At 37.0% G+C, this 18,741-nt stretch overlaps 3 protein-coding genes across 6 annotated transcripts in view; all 3 read right to left on the bottom strand.

Annotated features, from left to right (window-relative positions):
• The window catches only part of adtrp1 (androgen dependent TFPI regulating protein 1), an 8,184-nt gene extending 5,434 nt beyond the window's left edge, over nt 1-2,750 (bottom strand). Inside the window, exons 1-5 of one of the 2 annotated variants that reach the window (XR_012398334.1) lie at nt 2,531-2,732; nt 2,285-2,434; nt 1,200-1,301; nt 544-659; nt 278-438 (exon numbers count right to left, since the gene is read on the bottom strand). Coding sequence is in view for 1 of the 2 variants with exons in the window: in NM_001017719.2 (NP_001017719.2) it covers nt 278-438; nt 544-659; nt 1,200-1,301; nt 2,285-2,434; nt 2,531-2,701 (700 nt within the window). In the remaining variant the exon portion in view is untranslated. Of the gene's footprint in view, nt 1-277; nt 439-543; nt 660-1,199; nt 1,302-2,284; nt 2,435-2,530 lie in introns of both variants that reach the window. The other variant, NM_001017719.2, reaches the window with a different exon arrangement.
• Nucleotides 1-18,741, bottom strand: part of zgc:113278 — an 852,580-nt gene that overhangs the window by 713,149 nt on the left and 120,690 nt on the right. The window lies entirely within an intron of this gene.
• On the bottom strand, nt 7,445-16,948 carry mybl2a (v-myb avian myeloblastosis viral oncogene homolog-like 2a). Of its 2 annotated transcripts, none has more exons than NM_001309826.1 (8): nt 16,727-16,948; nt 14,255-14,316; nt 13,469-13,574; nt 12,759-12,830; nt 12,237-12,329; nt 11,635-11,855; nt 10,769-10,916; nt 7,445-9,330 (listed from the first exon to the last, which is right to left on the bottom strand). In NM_001309826.1, exons 3-8 carry the CDS (start codon nt 13,568-13,570, stop codon nt 7,558-7,560), a joined length of 2,409 nt encoding a protein of 802 aa, NP_001296755.1. In that variant the 5' UTR covers nt 13,571-13,574; nt 14,255-14,316; nt 16,727-16,948; the 3' UTR covers nt 7,445-7,557. The 2 variants fall into 2 exon arrangements, with proteins under 2 accessions (NP_001296755.1, XP_073793995.1); XM_073937894.1 differs by lacking the exon at nt 16,727-16,948 and adding an exon at nt 16,518-16,695.

Here is an 18,741-nt window from a genome sequence, read left to right as displayed (position 1 = left end):
TGATGCAAGTACATAGTAGTTAAGAACACTTAATATAAAGTGGGACCACTAAATGTATTAGTGTAATAGGGGCTTAAGTTAAACGTTGTATAACTTTTTTAAAAAATGTAGTTTAAAAATGAGTTAAAGTAACATTTTTATTCATTCTTATCAGTTATTTGTTGTCATGACTTTGCTTTTTACAGTATAAAAGTCTCAGATTAATGCAGTATTCTTTATAATGTTTTTACAAATGTTATGTCTGATTGGTGGACTCTCCATGGGTGTGGTCTCTCACCTGTGCTGCTCCACATCATCAGGCTCAGCTTCTCTCCTAACAGGTACAGAGGAGCCATGGAGAGGGACGCTCCACCCAGGAAAACACACAATCCCACAGGACTCAAATGAGCCATGATGGGATACACCCAAATCCCTGAAGCATGGTGCACCCACAAAACCCTGATGAGTGATAAAACACACCAATGGTGGATTCATTATTAGAGACATGAAACAAACCAGTGCTTTATTATGTGTGTGTGTGTGTGTGTGAAGTAGTGAGTGTACCATGACAGATACAGAGCCACAAACACAGCCAGGCTGAAAATCCCTGCTGTGCGACTGGGATATCTGTGATTCTGAAGGAACATCTGCAGCAGCAGCAGAGGCATGATCACTGTGTGCTGACGGAAAAACACAAACCAGCCATAAGCACCGTGCACATACTGTTTAAAAGTGCTGTATGTACGTTTTTTAACTCTTCTAAAGCATAGAAATACTATAATAGGTTTGCAGATATTAAAGAAACAGGTTAAGTGAACTTGTTTATTGCTACTGATTTTAATGATAAATATTTTCCCAGAGATGGGTTGCGACTGGAAGGGCATCCGCTGCGTAAAAACTTGCTGGATAAGTTGGCGGTTCATTCCGCTGTGGCGACCCCGGATTGATAAAGGGACTAAGCTTACAAGAAAATGAATGAATGATAAATATTGTCTATTTTCTAAGCAGGGTCATGAGCGTGATTGGTTTTCAACAGAAATATATTATATTGTTTTGCAATTTAAATATGATTTGTAGATCTAGAAAGTGTTGACTGCCAAACCATAAACCTTTTTTTTTATTTCAGTAAACATCAGTTGGTTTAGAAGTTAAACTCTGGAACATCTGTAATGTAAAGTGAGTCAATACTGAAATGTATGACAACAAACGAATGATCTCACCATTGCATGATTGAGCCAAATGGGAATGATCTCATCCAGCAGTTTAGGATACACCAGCTCTCGGTCGTAAGTGTAGAGAGTCCAGAAGGAAACGAAAACAAACTGCAAACAAGAAGATCAATACGTTCAACGTTCACATACATCGACCAATGCAGGACTTTTTGGAAGCATTGATGATACCCAAAAAAGTTCTTATTGGTTTTACATTTATTTAAAATAAAATTTACATTTACAAGATAAGTCTGTTAAGTAAGTAAGGATCCCATTCTGCTCGCCATTAAAAATTATCGATCAGAGATGCTCAATGTAGGGCCCACAGGCGAAAGTTGGCCTATTGTAACCTTTGATTTGGCCCATTATCCCATCTGAAAATAATGGAGAGGACTGGGGGGAATGCATTAAAGTGATCGATAGTGTTTCAATTAAATGTAAATGAATCAGTTTTTAAAACGTAAATACTGTCACTCGACAAATAGAGGACTATGCAGAAGGTATCTGTGAGCAAATCAAGGCAAAACTAGTCTAAGTTAACTCCATTCTGTTATAAATGAGATCATATAAATATTAAGCAAATAAAAATATGAAGCAGTTTTCTGGATATTTTAAATATTATTAAATAAATTAGAAAATTACCCATGCCAACTATATTTACCTTTAGCCCACTAGCCTCAATACAGTTTGTTTTGGCCCTTCATAAAAATAATAATAATAAAATAAAAAATAAAATAAAAATTGGGCACCCCTGCTAAAACTACACTGTTGGTATTTACTTTTATAGCTGTCTGAAGGACGGATTTTGTATTTATTATTTTAAAATACTGTTTCATGAGACAGTCTATAATACATATTTTAATTAATATAGGAGTTTGAGTGTAATGACAGACTTTTCATTTTTAACATTTGACAACTTATGAACCATAAAGTATCTATTAATTATTTATTTAAAAATTAATTATTTAATAATTTATTCTTTAATCACGTACAAGGCAGGTTTGATCAATTTTCTTATTTATTTATAAACCGAAAAATACACTCTTCTCAGCACCACTCTTGATGTGTGTGTCAGTGTGTGCGGCGCTACTCACCGTGCCAACCGGAAACGCCAGGACAGTAAAGTAAAAGTCTCTGGCTCGGCTGAGATTCAGAGGAGTCCCGCTGCGGCTCTGGTTGACGGACACCGCACTGTGCACGGCATCCACTAAAACACACAGCCCGAAAAACACCGCGTGCATCACCTGTCGACAAACAAAGCAGACCAAACGTGAGGAAAACACGCCGTTTCCACAGCTGACAGCGGTGACATTGACGGGTTCAGACACAACTGCTCTTACCAAATTAATAAACGTCAGATATTTCCAGCGCCCTCCATAAGAGCGCAAACCCGGGTGTCTGTCTGCGGTCTGCAGGGAACAGTTGCTCCAGATAGTGAACAAATACCAGCTGAAAACACCCAGGTGGACCAGCAGCAACACCTTTGGTCCCAGTCTCGTGGAGGCAGCCATCATTGGTATCTGACGTCACCGCCGGAAAGACAACGTCAGCACAAGAGTTTCTGGTTTTGTCAACTGCACTGTCAAAATTTCACCAGCAGGTTCTTCTGTCCTGCAAATTGTAATTAGACAATTTTTCACCACATAAATGCATTTTTAAAACAGTTACATATTAGAAGGGAGGGCTGATGTATTGTCAAAAGCCCCTCATCTTTTGGAATATGTTGCACTTAAATAAAAATAGGCGGTATGACATTTATTTTGTTATCCAAGTTAAGTACTTAAAATTACCACATACATCACGCGCATTGCATTCAGCAGTACCTGTTTCTACCGGCAGGTGGGAGTGGCACTGTTGTAACATGGTGTTAAAAATCCCGCCACTGCACTGTCTTCATTCATTCATTTTTTTTAAGATTATTTTTTTCTACATATTTACAAACATAGTACAAGAGAATACATCTCACAACAGTTATGAACGTAATAAAAATAAATAAAATGAGAGTAATTTTCTCAGTTAAACAAAGTAGAAACAGATGCCAGTGGGTAGAAAAATAAATTGGTAAGATAATAATAATAATAATAAATTATTCAATTAATTGAAATTTACATAATGCTTCATATGTTTTTTAGCATTTCAGTTTTTAATTTTACATAATGTAATACCATATTTAGGTTGTCAACCCCAACCCTCCCACCCCAAAAAAATTAATTGTTAAAAATAAAAACTCTCAAATGTGAAAAATATATGTATACATAACTAAAATAATTGTCTAAGTAGAAAGAAAACCGCATTTATCACTTTAAATGCATTTAGAAACAGTTGAGTTCCCCCTGCCCTTCCTTAGAGTGGTTCGGGCCACTTCGATCTGGCAACCTGCGTTTTCACTGATGAGGAAAACACTAAAAACAACCATAGATTGTCAACAAAAAGCCATAAAAAGTGAAGTGTCATGGAGGGAATGTCAATTTAAAGTTATTAACCGTATATATTAAAGAAACACACTGTTTACCAGGTAACCGATTTTTACATTTTAAAAGTTGAAATTACCATATTTTTTTTTTATCAGTGAAGCTCAACCAAGACCAAAACAAAGTCATTTGCATGTAAAAAATCCTTTTGCTTTAACACTACATGTCAGAACAGATAACATCATGATCTAAATCAAACTTGTAGACTAAAGTCAAAATAAAAAGCTCTTGAAACAGAGCAAATTGAATACTCTGCTGAATATAGCTAGTAGTAAATATGTTCAGGAGTTCTTATTGACATGAACAATCACATGAACATAAGGTGTACAGTAAAAGTTGACCACTTTGGGCTGATACTGTGTTGAAGATAAAAAAATAAAAGACTGAAAAATGTAAACAAATAAAAATGCCTGTGAAAAGGAGAGGATGAGTTTATTGTTTATTTTTCAGAATCAGTAGCTATTTCATTGTGAAAACAGATCTCAGTTGCCTCATGACAATAAAAATAAAGCATTGTAAGTGTTTTCCACTGCTTAATTCTTCCTCTAAGAGCAGTTTTGGCAACTTAAACTCCCTTTTCCAGCTGAAAATATTTATATTCTTATATAATTAAAAATATTATAAAGTTTTCTCTGTAGTTCATACACTTTAATACATATGCCAGTAATAAGGAGTACAGTTTTGACCACAAACAAGCATTGTGCAATACTGAAGCCACGTTTACAGTGTGCATTACTAACATGACTCCTGACCAAACAGTTCAGGGGTCTCTTTTATAAATGTGGCGTTCGTGTAATTTTGCCCCCTATTTTGTGTGTTGTGATCTTTAAAGCTTGACAGGAGAGTGTGGCCATGTCCACACTAATACATTTTTGTTTAAAAATGCATATTTTTCTCTCCGTTTTGGCCTTAAGTCCACATTGAGACTGCGTTTTTAGAAAACGAAAACATCTTTTTGAAAACGCTGTTAAAAGCGGATAACTTTGTAAATGCCATTTTCGTGTTGCAGTGTGGACTGTGAAAATGGAGGCTTTTGAAGACCATGGCTGTTTCTTAATATGCGTTCTACAGCGATTTTACGTCCTCGTGTAACGTCATCATCAACTGCCAAAGTTTAGTTTCAATACTCAAGACCGCAAGAACGGAGGACGCGTGAAAGTTCCCAGATGTGTTCTTGATATCGAGGATGCATCGATGCAGACTTGAGCGCCGAACTCGCTCTAGAAGTCCCAGAAGTCATTGCGACTGGAGGTGGGAAGCGCAGCTTTTTATAAAGGTTTATTATTAAAGCTCAGAGATAACTTATTTACCTCAGGAGTTTCCCTAAATGAAACGGTGAATATAAACATTACCATGAAAACCTTATAAAGGCATAAACACATTAAGGGTGTTTATTTGCTAACATTCGTATTAATCTGTTTTATTTATATTGTTCAACGTATATTTGTAGAGTATTTATGTATAGTATATATTTTGAAAAGGGGAAAAACAAAATGTTCTTTGAATGCTGAAATGTTTCTATAATTTTCCATTAAAAACATGTGAAGGTCATGTGACCATCAGGAAGAACGCAGCATCTGAATTCTAACAGAACGCGTTCTCTGTTCTCGTGGTCTCCCGAGTTCGTTCTTCCGAGGTGACCTAGCAAAAAGTCCATTCTCTGTGTTCTTGGAATTGAGAAACAGCTAATGACACATTTTGTCATGTGACCAATTCAGCTAACATGCATGTATGAGGCAGGTAAAGACTTCTTACGTCTGTGCGCATGCGCAGTACTGAACAAAAGTGTTTTCGGTTGTTTAAGCGTTGATGAGGGAAAGAAATTAAAACAATAGTCTAGACTAGGGATGCTCAAAATAAACGATTAATGGTATTAGTTAAACGATTAAAAAATATTATTTTCAATATTTTAAAAGTTTGGCTGCATAAGGGGCCAATCACCGAACGCGCTTTTTGTGCTGAGGAGGACATTTTTTGAATGGCCGCGAGTATTTTGTGCGCTGATTACGTGCCCTGTACGCCTCTCGTTATCATGTGCTCACAGTTTAAATAAAAGTTAACCCTGAGCAGAAAAATCCCATTAGGTCAGCTGCGTCTTTTTCATTCTTCAATCAAATGAAAGCAGAGGCGGGGTTTCGGTTAAGGTGACAGCAGTGTTTGTGTTGTCAAGACGACAGAGAACTTATCCAGAGCTGTACGACTTAACAAATCTTGAATATCAAGATGTTATTAAATATTACAATCATAACAACATGGACAGCAACACTCGCGCACAATATGCAGCTGATTCAGTCATTTCTTATCGTGTGCTTTGGGTGTTCGTCTCGCGTTTTTGAAACAGAAAACCTTGTCATTGATCTGCAGTTGTAATCAAATTACGTTAATAAAAAAAGTTAGTAATAAACATTTAAACACAAGTATTTATGTGCATAAAGCATCTGTTTTGAGAGAAGTGCTTCTCATAGGGTATGTACCTGTACAGTTTTACTGTAGACATTTATTCAGGCGAGAATTGACATAGACTGAAACGTTCTGTCGTACAACACACCCACCAAAAGGCTACCCTTGGTAGTGGAAATGCAAGCCTGATAAAGGTGACTTGTACTGACCCATGCAGTACCATACTGTACTAGTCAGTGGAAACCATAGACTGTAAACCATGGCTTACAGCATACATTAAAAAAAATTGGAATAGGAGCAGTTTATCAGCTGAAATTGCGATCAGCTTGGAATGATTGTTATTTTCTGCTAAGACTTTCTATTTGAAATACATTTTAAAAAGCACAAAATGCATAGAATTTACCACTAGTCTTTTTCGAAACTGTTAACAGTTTTTAAACAAGTTTTCGAGCATGCAGGAAGTGTTTGGGAATTTGGAAATGTGTTGCATGCATTTTGTGTGAAAACCATAAATGATTAAGGGTGCTTTCACACCTAGACTTTTGTTTCTAAACCGGTCTCACTTGCCCAGTTAGCGCAGTTCGTTTGGCATATTTGAAACCAGCAATCGTGCTCGGATCCGCACCAAGTCAACCGGTCCGAGATCGCCTGAATGAGGTGGTCTCCGCTCGATTGAAACAAACTCTAGAGCGGATCGATTGTAGTGAGAAAGCAAAATGATCTGAGCCCGGCTATTTCACAGTGTATTATACATATGTAATAGGCACATACGGCTATATGAAGAGAGAATTATGAGTAGGGCGAGATGTCATTCCTACTGGTAAATGTGTGTTTCATGTCAAATACGACAGTGAAAGCATGCTGAACTATTAACAGGAGCTGTTTATCCATTAGGAACATTGACTGAACTGCAGTCTAGCCAAGAACTCTATATGAGAGTCTAATCTCTGATTTATATCTAGTGACAATGTCTGTGGGCGTCACCACTTTCCGCTTATAATGTCTTAATGCTCATTGCCATAAATTAAATTAAGGATGCATGACAGCTGAGCGGGACTCTGCAAAATAAACCATGAAACCCTGACCAATGTAAGGAGAGTTTACACGCACATGACTTGTTTTAGCTATTTAAGTCCGTTTAGAAACTTTGCCATGTGAAAGCGAACCACACCAAGAACAAAGAGCAACACTGTAATCCCTGTTTCGGAACAAATGAATCGATTCACAGGTGTGGAGGCACCCTTAGTTTGCTCTGCATATGCTTGTTTGGCTGACTGTGTTTTGAAATAGTGCCTTGCAGTACTGCACAATGCTTGTCCATTGTTTTGAATCAATATCAACCAAAGATAATCAAGTTACAGACAATCAGAAATGGTGGGCAGATGAAGCTTGACAATGACAGTTTTATTGTGACATGATCATGAAAAGTCACTCCATAATTTTAATAATAATAAAAAAATCATATATTTGTAGTTATTTTAAAAAGAAAAAAAAGCTCAATGTTTTTCACTTCTGCCGCTGTTCTTCAGAGACTCTCGATACAGCAGGAGTCTTTCTGTCGTATGCTGCGGCAGCCGGCTTCTCTGAGCACGAACAATACGAGACGCTAGAGGAAACAGTCTCCGAAATCCTCCTGAAGAAGCCGGGACCGCCAACAGTGTCCGGCAAACGCTTTGTAGCTGAGAGAAGCGTGCCGCTCCTTTCCAGAAGTCCTGTAAAGAAACGCTGCCATCCGCCAAGGGTTCTGATAAATAATGATGCAGCTCCTGCACTATTGACGACTGTAAATCCGCAGTTTTGTCACAGCTCATTTCTGCAGCAGTGTATGCGTCCCCTAATGCCGACTCTACAACCGAAGACACGCGCTGTTTAGAAGGAACAAACAGCAAGGTGCTTTTGAATTGCTCTTTTTCACAGTCGAAGGGTTGCAGCTTAATTCGTGGGTCCAGGACGGTGGCTAGCAACAGATCGCTTCGCAATATTAGAGGCTGGAAGTAAGTACGAAGTCCACAGCGCAAGGCTGAGCAAAAGAGGCTAAACTTTGTGTCCTTGATCTCTAGTGTTTTATCGAGTCCGATGATGGAAGGGATGATGAGAGACAGGGTTATGCCATCATCCTGAAGCAACTGGACCACCTCTTCAAAAGGCTCTAGCAAGGTAACCAGATCCACGACTTGCTCTCGCGCAACATGAATTGCTGGTGGAGAGATGTGACAGTGGTTTGCCTCGGTGCGTGCCTGAATCAGAACAGCCATCACGGTGTCCCAAACTGACTCCTGCATCATCTCTCGAATGATACTGATGGTAGAGTTCCAGGTAAGACTACTTGTGCTGTAAGAGCCGCATAGCGAGAGCTTACACTTCTTGGTAAGAACATCTAGCCAGTAGGGACTGCGGCGAAAAAAAGACACTACACTTTGTACCTCAAAAAGTATTCGCTCAACCACTCTTGACTTCCTCAATGCGCCCTTTATTACGCAATGAAGCAGAGTCGTTATGCAGTCCAGATGTTTGGTGGATGACATCTCAGCTATGGAGAAATCATCGATGGCGACCTGATCGTCAAGAAAACGCAATAATTCATCTTCGTCCGGATCGTTCTTCTGTGCAGAATACATGATTTTGTAGTCACAGAAGAGATCGTGTGTAGAAATAGTGTTCTTGGCTTCGTGGATCATACTATAACCAATGTTATGGGGGAAAAGCCCGTAGCTTAACAGAACCGATTCAACTTCGCCAATTCTTGTTGTATTCAATTCTTTACTCGACAAGTGACGAAAAGCCACAGTAGGCCTGTGAAGGTTCCAGTCGTCATCGAGAAAGTGCAACTGGACGGCTAGAAGAGTTTCTGTGTGTTCGTTCGCCCAGATGTCGGCAGTGACGTGAACGACATTATGGCCTACGCTCAGAGATATGCAGTTTCTGAGCTGCCGGATCAGCCGAGGTTTGATGGTCTTCTCCACTTCATTATACAGGTGTGACGCTATCATCTGCTGCGAGAGCTGTGGGTGCTGAGGGCCAACGGAACTCATGAATTTACGAAACCCACAGCCTTCACAAAAGTTTAGCGGTAGCATGTCCTCAGCAATCATTTGCAAAACATCATCAACATATGCTTTATGTTGAGGGGGCACAGTGGGAGGGCTGCTGGAGCTGGAGGGTGAAGAGGAGCAATTGTAGAGGGGCGGACCGTTGGCCTTCAGGCTGTTTTCTAAAAACATGCTCTTCGTCGGTTTCGTTTTAGACAATGGTTCTGGTGTGCTCTTCAACTGTGGATTAAGATCAAACATTAAAAATGACTGCGTAGCCATTTAACAACATTTACTTCTTCAACTGCAGTGATACAATAGTCTGACATGACATTTAAAACATCAACACGCCCAATTGACACTAGTACTTCATAGTTCATCCATATTTCACTTTAAAAAATCCAGTTTTGTTAAGAATAAGAGTGACACAGTTGCTCAGTGGTTAGCACTGTCGCCTCAAAGCAAAAAGGTCGCTGGTTTGAGTCCTGGCTGGTTCAGTTGGCATTTTTGTGTGGAGTTTGCATGTTGTCCCCGTGTTGGTGTGAATTTCTTCCACAGTCCACAGTTTCCCTGTACTGCGTTGCAGCTGGAAGGGCATTCGCTTTGTAAAACACATGCTGGAAAGGCATATGTTCAAATTTAATAAAGGTGTGAAATTAAAATTATTTAGCAGTTATTTTTAGGGGTGTCAAAATTAATTGTTTCTTTAGTGCACCGTGATGCAGATGGGGAGATTTCGATATCGGTTCAGTAGTAGATCATAACCAGTTATTACATACTGATGTCATTTATCTGATATGTGCGATGTCGCTGTAAATACTATGTCGAAGGAGGACGAGTAAATAAAATGCTCCTACTACTTAAAAAGTAGATAATTGTGCACAAATCACTGCTTGTGAGTTTGCTGAACAGTCTTTCACTGTCACTGATGAAGTTACCAATATCAAATTGAACCAAATCGAGGACATGATAATCGTAACCGAACTGTGAGACCAGTGTAGGTTCACATTTCTAGTTATTCTGCTATTTTTTGCACAGATCCTAAAAACTGTCCAATTACTGACACAAATACCATATGATCTGAACCTTGACTCTTGTGATCCATTGTATGCCAATAAAACATAAATAGAAACACACATTTCTAATTATTAAGATGTAAAAAAAATGTCAAGATCTAGTGCTAGCCAAAATTTGGATTTCAGGGTATATACAGGAATCTGAGAAAAATTCAATACCTTTTATTTAATACTCTTTTATATTAAGACTCTGACCTCATCGCCACTTTAAGTTTCAACCAGTAACATTGCCAACAATTGAGCTTGCAGTATATTTACTAAATATGATTGTAAAAATCTAATCTTTAACTAAAACGTTATTTATATACTGAATAAAAATGCTTATCCAGTAGGTGGCACCTAAAGAACAGCAGGAATAACTGTGTTGGCTTTGTTAAAAAGCAGCATGACGTCAAGTCTAGCAGGATTTTATCAGTTTCATAATTTAATTTGCCAATTTTGGGATGCAGTGTAGTTTAAGGTAAGCTTTATTACATTTACACAAAATGTAATACCTTGTAAAATAGCATTTAAGTTTATTTAAGTTAAATTTCTCTAAATTAATTAATCAACTTTCAATACTTTAAGAACAGCCTCTAGTGCAAGGTAAAGCCATACGATACCTTTTCAGGACTTGACGAAGTAGATGTTTCCTTGGATTTCTGGTGGTGTCCAAGATCACTCAAATCAAGACTCTCCATCTTGTAGGTGCCCCTCTCCATTTTACGCTTTAAGGTGGAATACCAATGGTTCTTGATCGAATTATCAGTCCTAGCAAAACATTCCAAATGCTGGTCAGTTCCAGAGCCCTACTATAACAATTTACAATCTACAGTAGGACTTTAAACTGAGAAAAAGCAAATAACAAGTGCATACATTATTAACATTTATATATAACATTCACCCCGCATTCTCAATATATATATTTTTTTTAACGTCGCTCCCAAGCCATGCATCTTGATTGGAAATAACCCAAGCTTATTGGCATTTCTTCCAAGGACATATTTTAATAAAACTGTGGCGCTTCATGGGAAACATTTTCCAAAAATTCACACTTAAATATTGCATGATAATATTAGCAGGTTTGGCATGCTGTCCCTGGAGAGAACCCTGAGCTCAGAGATAATTGAGCCCAGCTGAATTATAGTGCTTGAGTTTGAATTAATCCGATTTGCTTACTAATGATTACTGATGAGAGACCTGCCGCGATCAACCATATCACATACCGTTTTATCAGCCCAGTACTATTATATCGTGATTTGAGATTTTTGTCATATTGTGCAGCATTCTGCAATTGGTTTGTACCATTCTTCAAATTTCTTCTTTTGTGCTCAAAAACAACAACAAAAAGAAATTTATAAAGGTTTAAAACAAGTGTGGGTAAATTTTCATTTTTGGGTGAACTGTCTCTTTAAATGGTTTATGACCAGAAAAAAGTTAACAAATTTTATTACAAAAACAACATATTTAAAAAAAAAAGCAATAATACCTTCCTGGGAGAAACTTTGCTATTTGTGCCCAACGGGATCCCAGCAAACAATGGCATTTTATGATTATTAGATCCTCCGCTGCCGTCCAGGGTGTCTTGATGACAGACGGGTCCAGATGATTGTGCCATCGCTCTCTGCACTGCTTGCCTCTTCGCCCTTTTAGGTTCTTTGAAATTATGCTCCATGACTTGTCACCATACAAGGACACCAGCTGAATGAGCTACACATAAAGAAGAAAACATGGGTTAGATAGCTTTTGATGCAATGAAATGAAAATTCTGCCATTTGCTCACTCTTCTGTTGAACACAAAAGAAGATCATTAGAAGAATGCTGGTAGATGGCACACATTGACTTCCATAGTTTTTTTTCCTATTCTGAAACTCAGTCAGCAACCACCATTCTTCAAGTGATCTTCCTTTGTGTTCAACAAAAGAAAGAAAGGTTTAAAACCAGATGACGGAGGGTAAATGATGAGGAAAGGTTCATTTTTGGGTGAACTACCCCTTTAAGCTTTATTCGGTCCATTTATGTGACTTTTTGAACACTAATGTGCTTGTAAACTATGCTTGTCCAGTTTTAACACTTCATTTATTTATTCACCTTTTCATCTTCTTCTTTAGTCCAGGTTCCCTTAACAAGCTCAGGATCTAAGACAACCGTGAATCTGTATTTACAGTCCTGCGCAGTGCGTCCCTGTAAATACACATCCACAAGGCCACATCAACAACAACAACAACAACAACGAGTGTTGTCATCACAAAATCAATTTGATTAAAAATAAACTATGAAAAAACAACAAGATCCATTTAGATATTATTTTTTTATTTTAATATATATGATAAAAGCTCTAACATATATCCTGGAAAAACTTCTGAATGTCTAATATGACATCTGGTCAAAGTAACTTGATCAAATCTGGTCTTAAAATGTGTTAACAATCTATGTGAAAAGCCAGCATTTATTTCATACAACTTATTATACGTCCATGTATCCCACTTACTTAAAATACTAACTTTGATGATAGTTCGGATCACTGAATTTAGCATTGATTTTAATGTTCAACCACAAATATTCACACACTTCTTTTAGTATTTTATAAATGTATACTTTAAAATCACTCACAGGTAGAGAGCATGATATCAGTTCCCACTGTCTCCTTCCATACTTCCCCACCAGGGCTGCAAGACTTTCATCCTAAAAGGTAAGCCATGAAACAAAAGTTTATTTCATTTAAAAATAAGCTTGTTTGTAAGCAAAGGCTCAATCTCAAGAGATCTTATTTGACCAAGGGGAATATTCTTTTTTATAAGGAATTAAAGTTAACTTAATAACCAATATATTTTTTTAATAAATAAAATTTAAATGAAAAAATTGTAGTCTCATGAACCAAAAAAACCCTACTCTTTAAAGGGAACATTGTATAAGTCTAATTTTACAGGTCTCTTAAAGTTGAACATTAAACCATTTTTGAATCTATTCAGCCGATTTCTTAGCATGATGAATTGAATCGGATTTGACCATTAGCAAAAAAAGAAAAAAGTTTTAATAATTTTCCTATTTAAAGATCAAGTTTTCATCTTATTACACGACGTAACTACAGAAGACTCGAGCTTTAGATGAGGACAATTATCAAAACTCTTTCTGAATGAAATGCTAATGCTGAAATCTGATTAAATTCAATATACTAGGCTAAGCTAATTGTGACCCCATCGAGACATCTGCTGAATGGATTCAAAAATGGTTCAAGTCAAGTATTTACCTCTAGGAAACTTGTAAAATGAGCTTTTTATAAAAATATAAATTAAATAATAATAATAATTTAATAAGCTCACCTCTGCTGATGTCCATTTGCTCTTTGTTCGCTCAATATCCTCATCCATCTCAGACTCGAGATCAGTCCCACACTTAGTTTTAAGATTTACTTTAGTCTCCATTACTCTGCAAATCCAGAGAGGAATGAAACAGGATGCAGAATTGTGATTAATATGCCTAAATGTGGCATTTGAGTTTATTCTGAATTTACTGCACACAAAGGAACCCATTATTTAAGCTCAATAATAGGGCTGCATGATATTGGAAAAATCTAACACTATGATATTTTTAACTTTAACTTTTGTACTGATATATATTGTGATGTGAATACATTGACTTAAACAGCTTTTTTAGGAAACAATTTTAATTTTAGAATGATTGGGGTGATTTTTTGGAATATAACAATTAAATTACCAGCATAAACAAACAAAAATATAGCAAATAATAAAGTGAATTATAGTTTTCTGGAAAGCTTAACAGTATTTAGGTACAGATATTGAGTAATATACAGTTAATGATATTAATGTAATCTTGCTTAAATTTACAAACATTATCTTTTTTTTTTGTGGCCGGACACTGTGACTATTGCAGATGCACACATTGTGATATTGCTGCTTAAACGATATATTGTGCAGCCCTACTCAATCCTATTCAGTAAAACTGCAGAATCCTGCTATATACTTCAATAAACCAGCAACTTGCAAGACTGAATGCATGCTTTTTAATGACATTGATCATTAGTTGTTAAGGCTCAATAAGGGAACAGAGAAAAACATGAATCAAATCAAACATGCAACATTCCTTACCTTTTAAGCAGCTGCACTTCTATGAGATGACTTAAATGAACCACTGGATAAGTTTACTGAACCTAAAATTTGGAAAGATTTGCCTTACTACAACGAATAAAACCATCATTTATTTACAGCATACCATATCTGTGAATGTGAAATTTATATTGTTGTTTAATGGTTGTTTAGTGTTTGCCTCAACAGAAACAGCATACATCACTATTTACTTGTGATCACTAAGTGGATAGTTTTCTTTGTTGTTGTTGGTTTTTTTTTTTTAAAAGCTTCTTGAGAAGGATCCCCTTTGTTCCTTCTGTGGGATATTAGATGAATCTGTCGATCATCTTTTTTGGGAATGTGCCAATGTTAAGATTTTTTGGAAAGAATTCTGTTTATGTATATGTGTCGATCTTTAAGGTATTTTTTCTTTGTTATACATGGATGTTTTATTTGGTTTTATCATGTATTTAAAGTAAAAGATACATATTTTCTGAAACATTTATTTATTTTACTGGCAGTCTTTTTTATGCACAAATGCACATTTTTGTCTGTAATTTGTTTTGTTTCTTATTTTTGTAAAGATTTGAACATGTTTTTGGATACAATCTCAAACTCCGGCAATGTAATGCTTTAAAATCAATAACACTACGTGAATCTTACAGTATTGTCTCTCATCTATAATACCCAGCTGACTGTATTTTATAACCTTTAATAGATTACTATGACCATACTTAAAGACAGATTTAAAATTATCTGTTGTAATTTATATCACCCATGGCATTATTTTTTGTTTCTCTTTTTCAGAGTTCTTACACTTTTTTGTACACCCCTTCTATTTGTTTTTGTTTTGTTGTTGTTTCTTTTAACAAAATGTTTTCCTTTTTTTGTTATTTTCTTTTTTTTATTCTTTTAGAATCTGTTTTACCACATTTTAATCTGTTTAATCATTTCTATTGTTTATTTTTTTATTTTCTTATACTTTGCCTTTTTATTCTCGTTTATGTAAAGCACTTTGAATTGCCACTGTGTATGAAATGTGCTATATAAACAAACTTCCCTTGCGTCTTTCCATTTTCTTTTTAATGTACTGTGATCATATATTCAAATTTTTCGCATAATAAAAAATAAAAATAATAATAACTTGCAGTGCTCAACAATAAGGACTGCCCGGTGGCCCAGGGCCAGCGTGAGAGACGCTTGGGACAGTAGACAGGATCATTACTGGGCCGATCGGGACAGTGCTGCTTTGTCACTAACATTAAATTTTTCCGCGACTATTTGTCAATTGCGTGCATTTTAAGTTTGTGCTTTTAAGTCTTTAAACACTACCTTCTCTGTGATGTCTTAATCACCATATTGCTTTCCGGTTCCTCTTATCTGATTTGATGTTTTGAGCATGGTTTTTTTCTGTAACCAGGTGACAACCAGTACAGCGATGAAACAGCAACATGGCGGCAACATCAAATTATAAGGCTAAAAGAAAAGGTCTGTTTCTGACGTCCTGGAAGCAGACATTTACATGTGAACAACGCAACTAAAAAATGAATGATGTTTCACACAGTTTGCCGTCAGTTTGATAAGTCAGCCACCTTTATTAAATAATTTCGAACTGCAACTAAATACCTAATTTTCCTCTGCTCTTTTCAAAACCATTTGTTAGGTATTGAAATTCTAGAGTCACAGACTTTGTTGACACATTATTTAAAATCTGCGACTTAAAAATAGCTATTAACTTCCCTTTTTTTTTGGTAGGGCCAGTAAAATTTTGTCAGGGAAGGTAAAAATCTGAACCACTGGCCTGATCAGACCAGTAGAAAAACTCCTTAGCGTTGAACCCTGACTTAACTTGGGTGTAGGTCTGCATGCGGGTAGATTTAGTTAATCTCGGTTGCTTTTTTCCCCACCGCGCTGCATTATGGGACACATCTACGACCGTTAGCGAGTATCGCGTATTACAATTACTAATTAAAAAAGACGTAAGTTAACATTACAGATAACAAACATCAAACTATATGCGTGATGAAACTGTTCTTAACACAATAAAAAGCCAAAGTTGATGTTAGTGCACTTCACAGACGACAGTGAGCGCTTTTTGACTGAACTCATGGTTAGCATTTTAGCTAAGTTTAAAGGAAAACTGACCACCAACTCACGACGTTAAACGCTACACTGAGCTTTCATTTTTCAGTATACATTTTAAGGTTTGTAATAACGAATAATTCAGAATTAATCGACAAGATCTTTTGTGTAAAACAGAATCTGCACACAGCACATTTCATACCAAAATATACCGAATATCCTCGACACGGCAGTTGGATCAACGGCAAACGTTAGTCTGCTTTTGCTGACAAATTGCTTAATCGGAGCAGTAATTTATGTACATGGACACTTGGCTGCTGTTTGTTTTGATACAAATGAGAGCAGTGTAACAGTTTATGAAATAGTTTTACAGTTGCACTAACGTTATTACATTCTTACCCAAACACTTACCTGTGCATGTCTCCGAAGTCGTCCAGAGGTTGCGACAACGTAACGGATAGTTCAGGAGGAAACCGCACAGTTTTGTGGGGTGTTGTTATGTTTAATCGTCCGCAGACTCTTGTTTGTGTGTGTGGTTTTGTGCGCCTCACTTGTGTAACCTCCAACTGCTGCCCAGTGAGCCCGCGCGCACAGCTTCTGTGTTCTAGTGCGTCATATCTGCGCTCCGCCTTGCGCAGCACAGCCGTTCACAACAGCACACTCTTGTGTTTGCGTATAAATGCGCAGCAGCGAAATCGCCTTTCTGTTTATTTTTCTGAAATTGATTCATTTGTTGAGTGGTGTGATGAAAACTTTTTAAAAGTAAATACAAAAAAACTAATCTTTGATTCCAAGTGTGTTGTCAAACATTTACCAGTGTTAGTAGATATTGAAGAAATCACTCAGGAACAGTTTTGTGTTTTGGCAAAAGTGTATTTAATTGTACTCTAGATGGCGCTGAACGTTTGTTTTCCCTTTTTACTGTCTGTTTTCCCACATACTTCAAAATTTAGGAGATATATCAGCAGCTGGGGGCGACACAGATGCTCAGTGTTTAACACTGTCGCCTCACACCAAGAAGGTTGGTGGTTTGAGCCTCGGCTGGGCTAGTTTGCAAATAATCTATAATGTATATAAAAATAATATTCTAACAATCTTAAAGTCAAAATCTTTATTTAAATCAGAATATTACATCAACTGGTTTCAGTTTGTGTCTATTGTCACAGACTATCTTGTAAACCGTTCATTTTAGAACAGCTTATTGTATTTAATTTATGCCAGTTAACATTAGACCAATGTATGATCTTATTAAAATCATCATTGAAGTCATACTGAAAAGATATATTTCAAAATAGTGTAAGAGTGCAATCCTGTAGAAATCTGATACACGGAAATATACATGATTTACACATGAAAGGCAAGTTCATATTTGGATTTCACATATATAAAATATATGCTATAAATGAAACATATTGCAGAATATTGCAAAAATGGCTGTTTAATATATACATTTTAATATGTAAATAAGTTTAAATATATATAAATTTAGAGATCATTCGTCCCTTTATTAATCCGGGGTCGCCACAGCGGAATGAACCGCCAACTTATCCAGCATATGTTTTACACAGCGGATGACCTTACAGCCACAACCCATCTCTGGACAACATCCACAAACACTCATTCACACTCATACACTACGGACAACTTAGCCAACCCAATTCGCCTGTACCGCATGTTTTTGGACTGTGAGGGAAACCGGAGCACACGGAGGAAACCCACACGAATGCAGGGAGAACATGCAAACTCCACACAGGACCTACCTACTGCGCCATAGCATCACTATTGAGATCATATGTTCAAATATCAATCATTCATTAATTTTTTTAGCTTAGTCTCTATTTAGGTCATCACAGTGGAATGAACCACCAACTATTCTAATATATGTTTTACATAGCGAATGCCCTTCCAGCCACAACAAAGTGCTGGGAAATGTTCAAATCACCAAATCTCAATATTTATATATGAACACATACAATTATAGCTAAATATTTGAATACATATGTTCGTCTTTGTAATATCCGATGGTTCTGTAAACATTTTGAAATATGTTGCATATTTGACATATTTTATGTATGTGAAATCCAAATATGGGTGACGCAATGGGACAGTAGGTAGTGCTGTCGCCTCACAGCAAGGAGGTTGCTGGTTCGAGCCTCGGCTGGGTCAGTTGGCATTCCTGTGTGGAGTTTGCACGTTCTCCCTGCATTCGCGTGGGTTTCCTCCGGTTGCCCCCACAGTCCAAAGACATGCGGTACAGGTCAATTGGGTAGGCTAAATTGTCCGTAGTGTATGAGTGTGAATGGATGTTTGCAGCTGGAAGGGCATCCGCTGCATAAAAACATATGCTGGACAAGTTGGTGGTTCATTCCACTGTGGCGACCCCAGATTAGTGAAGGGGGTAAGCCGAAAAGAAAATGAATGAATGA

This window comes from Danio rerio, chromosome 23 (genome assembly GCF_049306965.1).
Source record: "Danio rerio strain Tuebingen ecotype United States chromosome 23, GRCz12tu, whole genome shotgun sequence".
NCBI classification, from domain to species: Eukaryota; Metazoa; Chordata; class Actinopteri; order Cypriniformes; family Danionidae; genus Danio; species Danio rerio.
Note: the sequence above shows the minus strand (reverse complement) of the source record. Positions and strands in the feature narration are given on the sequence as shown.

Excerpts from the sequence above, each read along its gene's own strand:
- mybl2a (NM_001309826.1), bottom strand. The coding sequence starts at position 13,570 with ATGGAGACTAAAGTAAATCTTAAAACTAAGTGTGGGACTGATCTCGAG. Across the intron at positions 12,831-13,468 it reads GCAAATGGACATCAGCAGAG|GATGAAAGTCTTGCAGCCCT; the intron begins GTGAGCTTATTA and ends CTTACCTTTTAG. Across the intron at positions 9,331-10,768 it reads CTTCGTCAAGTCCTGAAAAG|TTGAAGAGCACACCAGAACC; the intron begins GTATCGTATGGC and ends CTTAATCCACAG.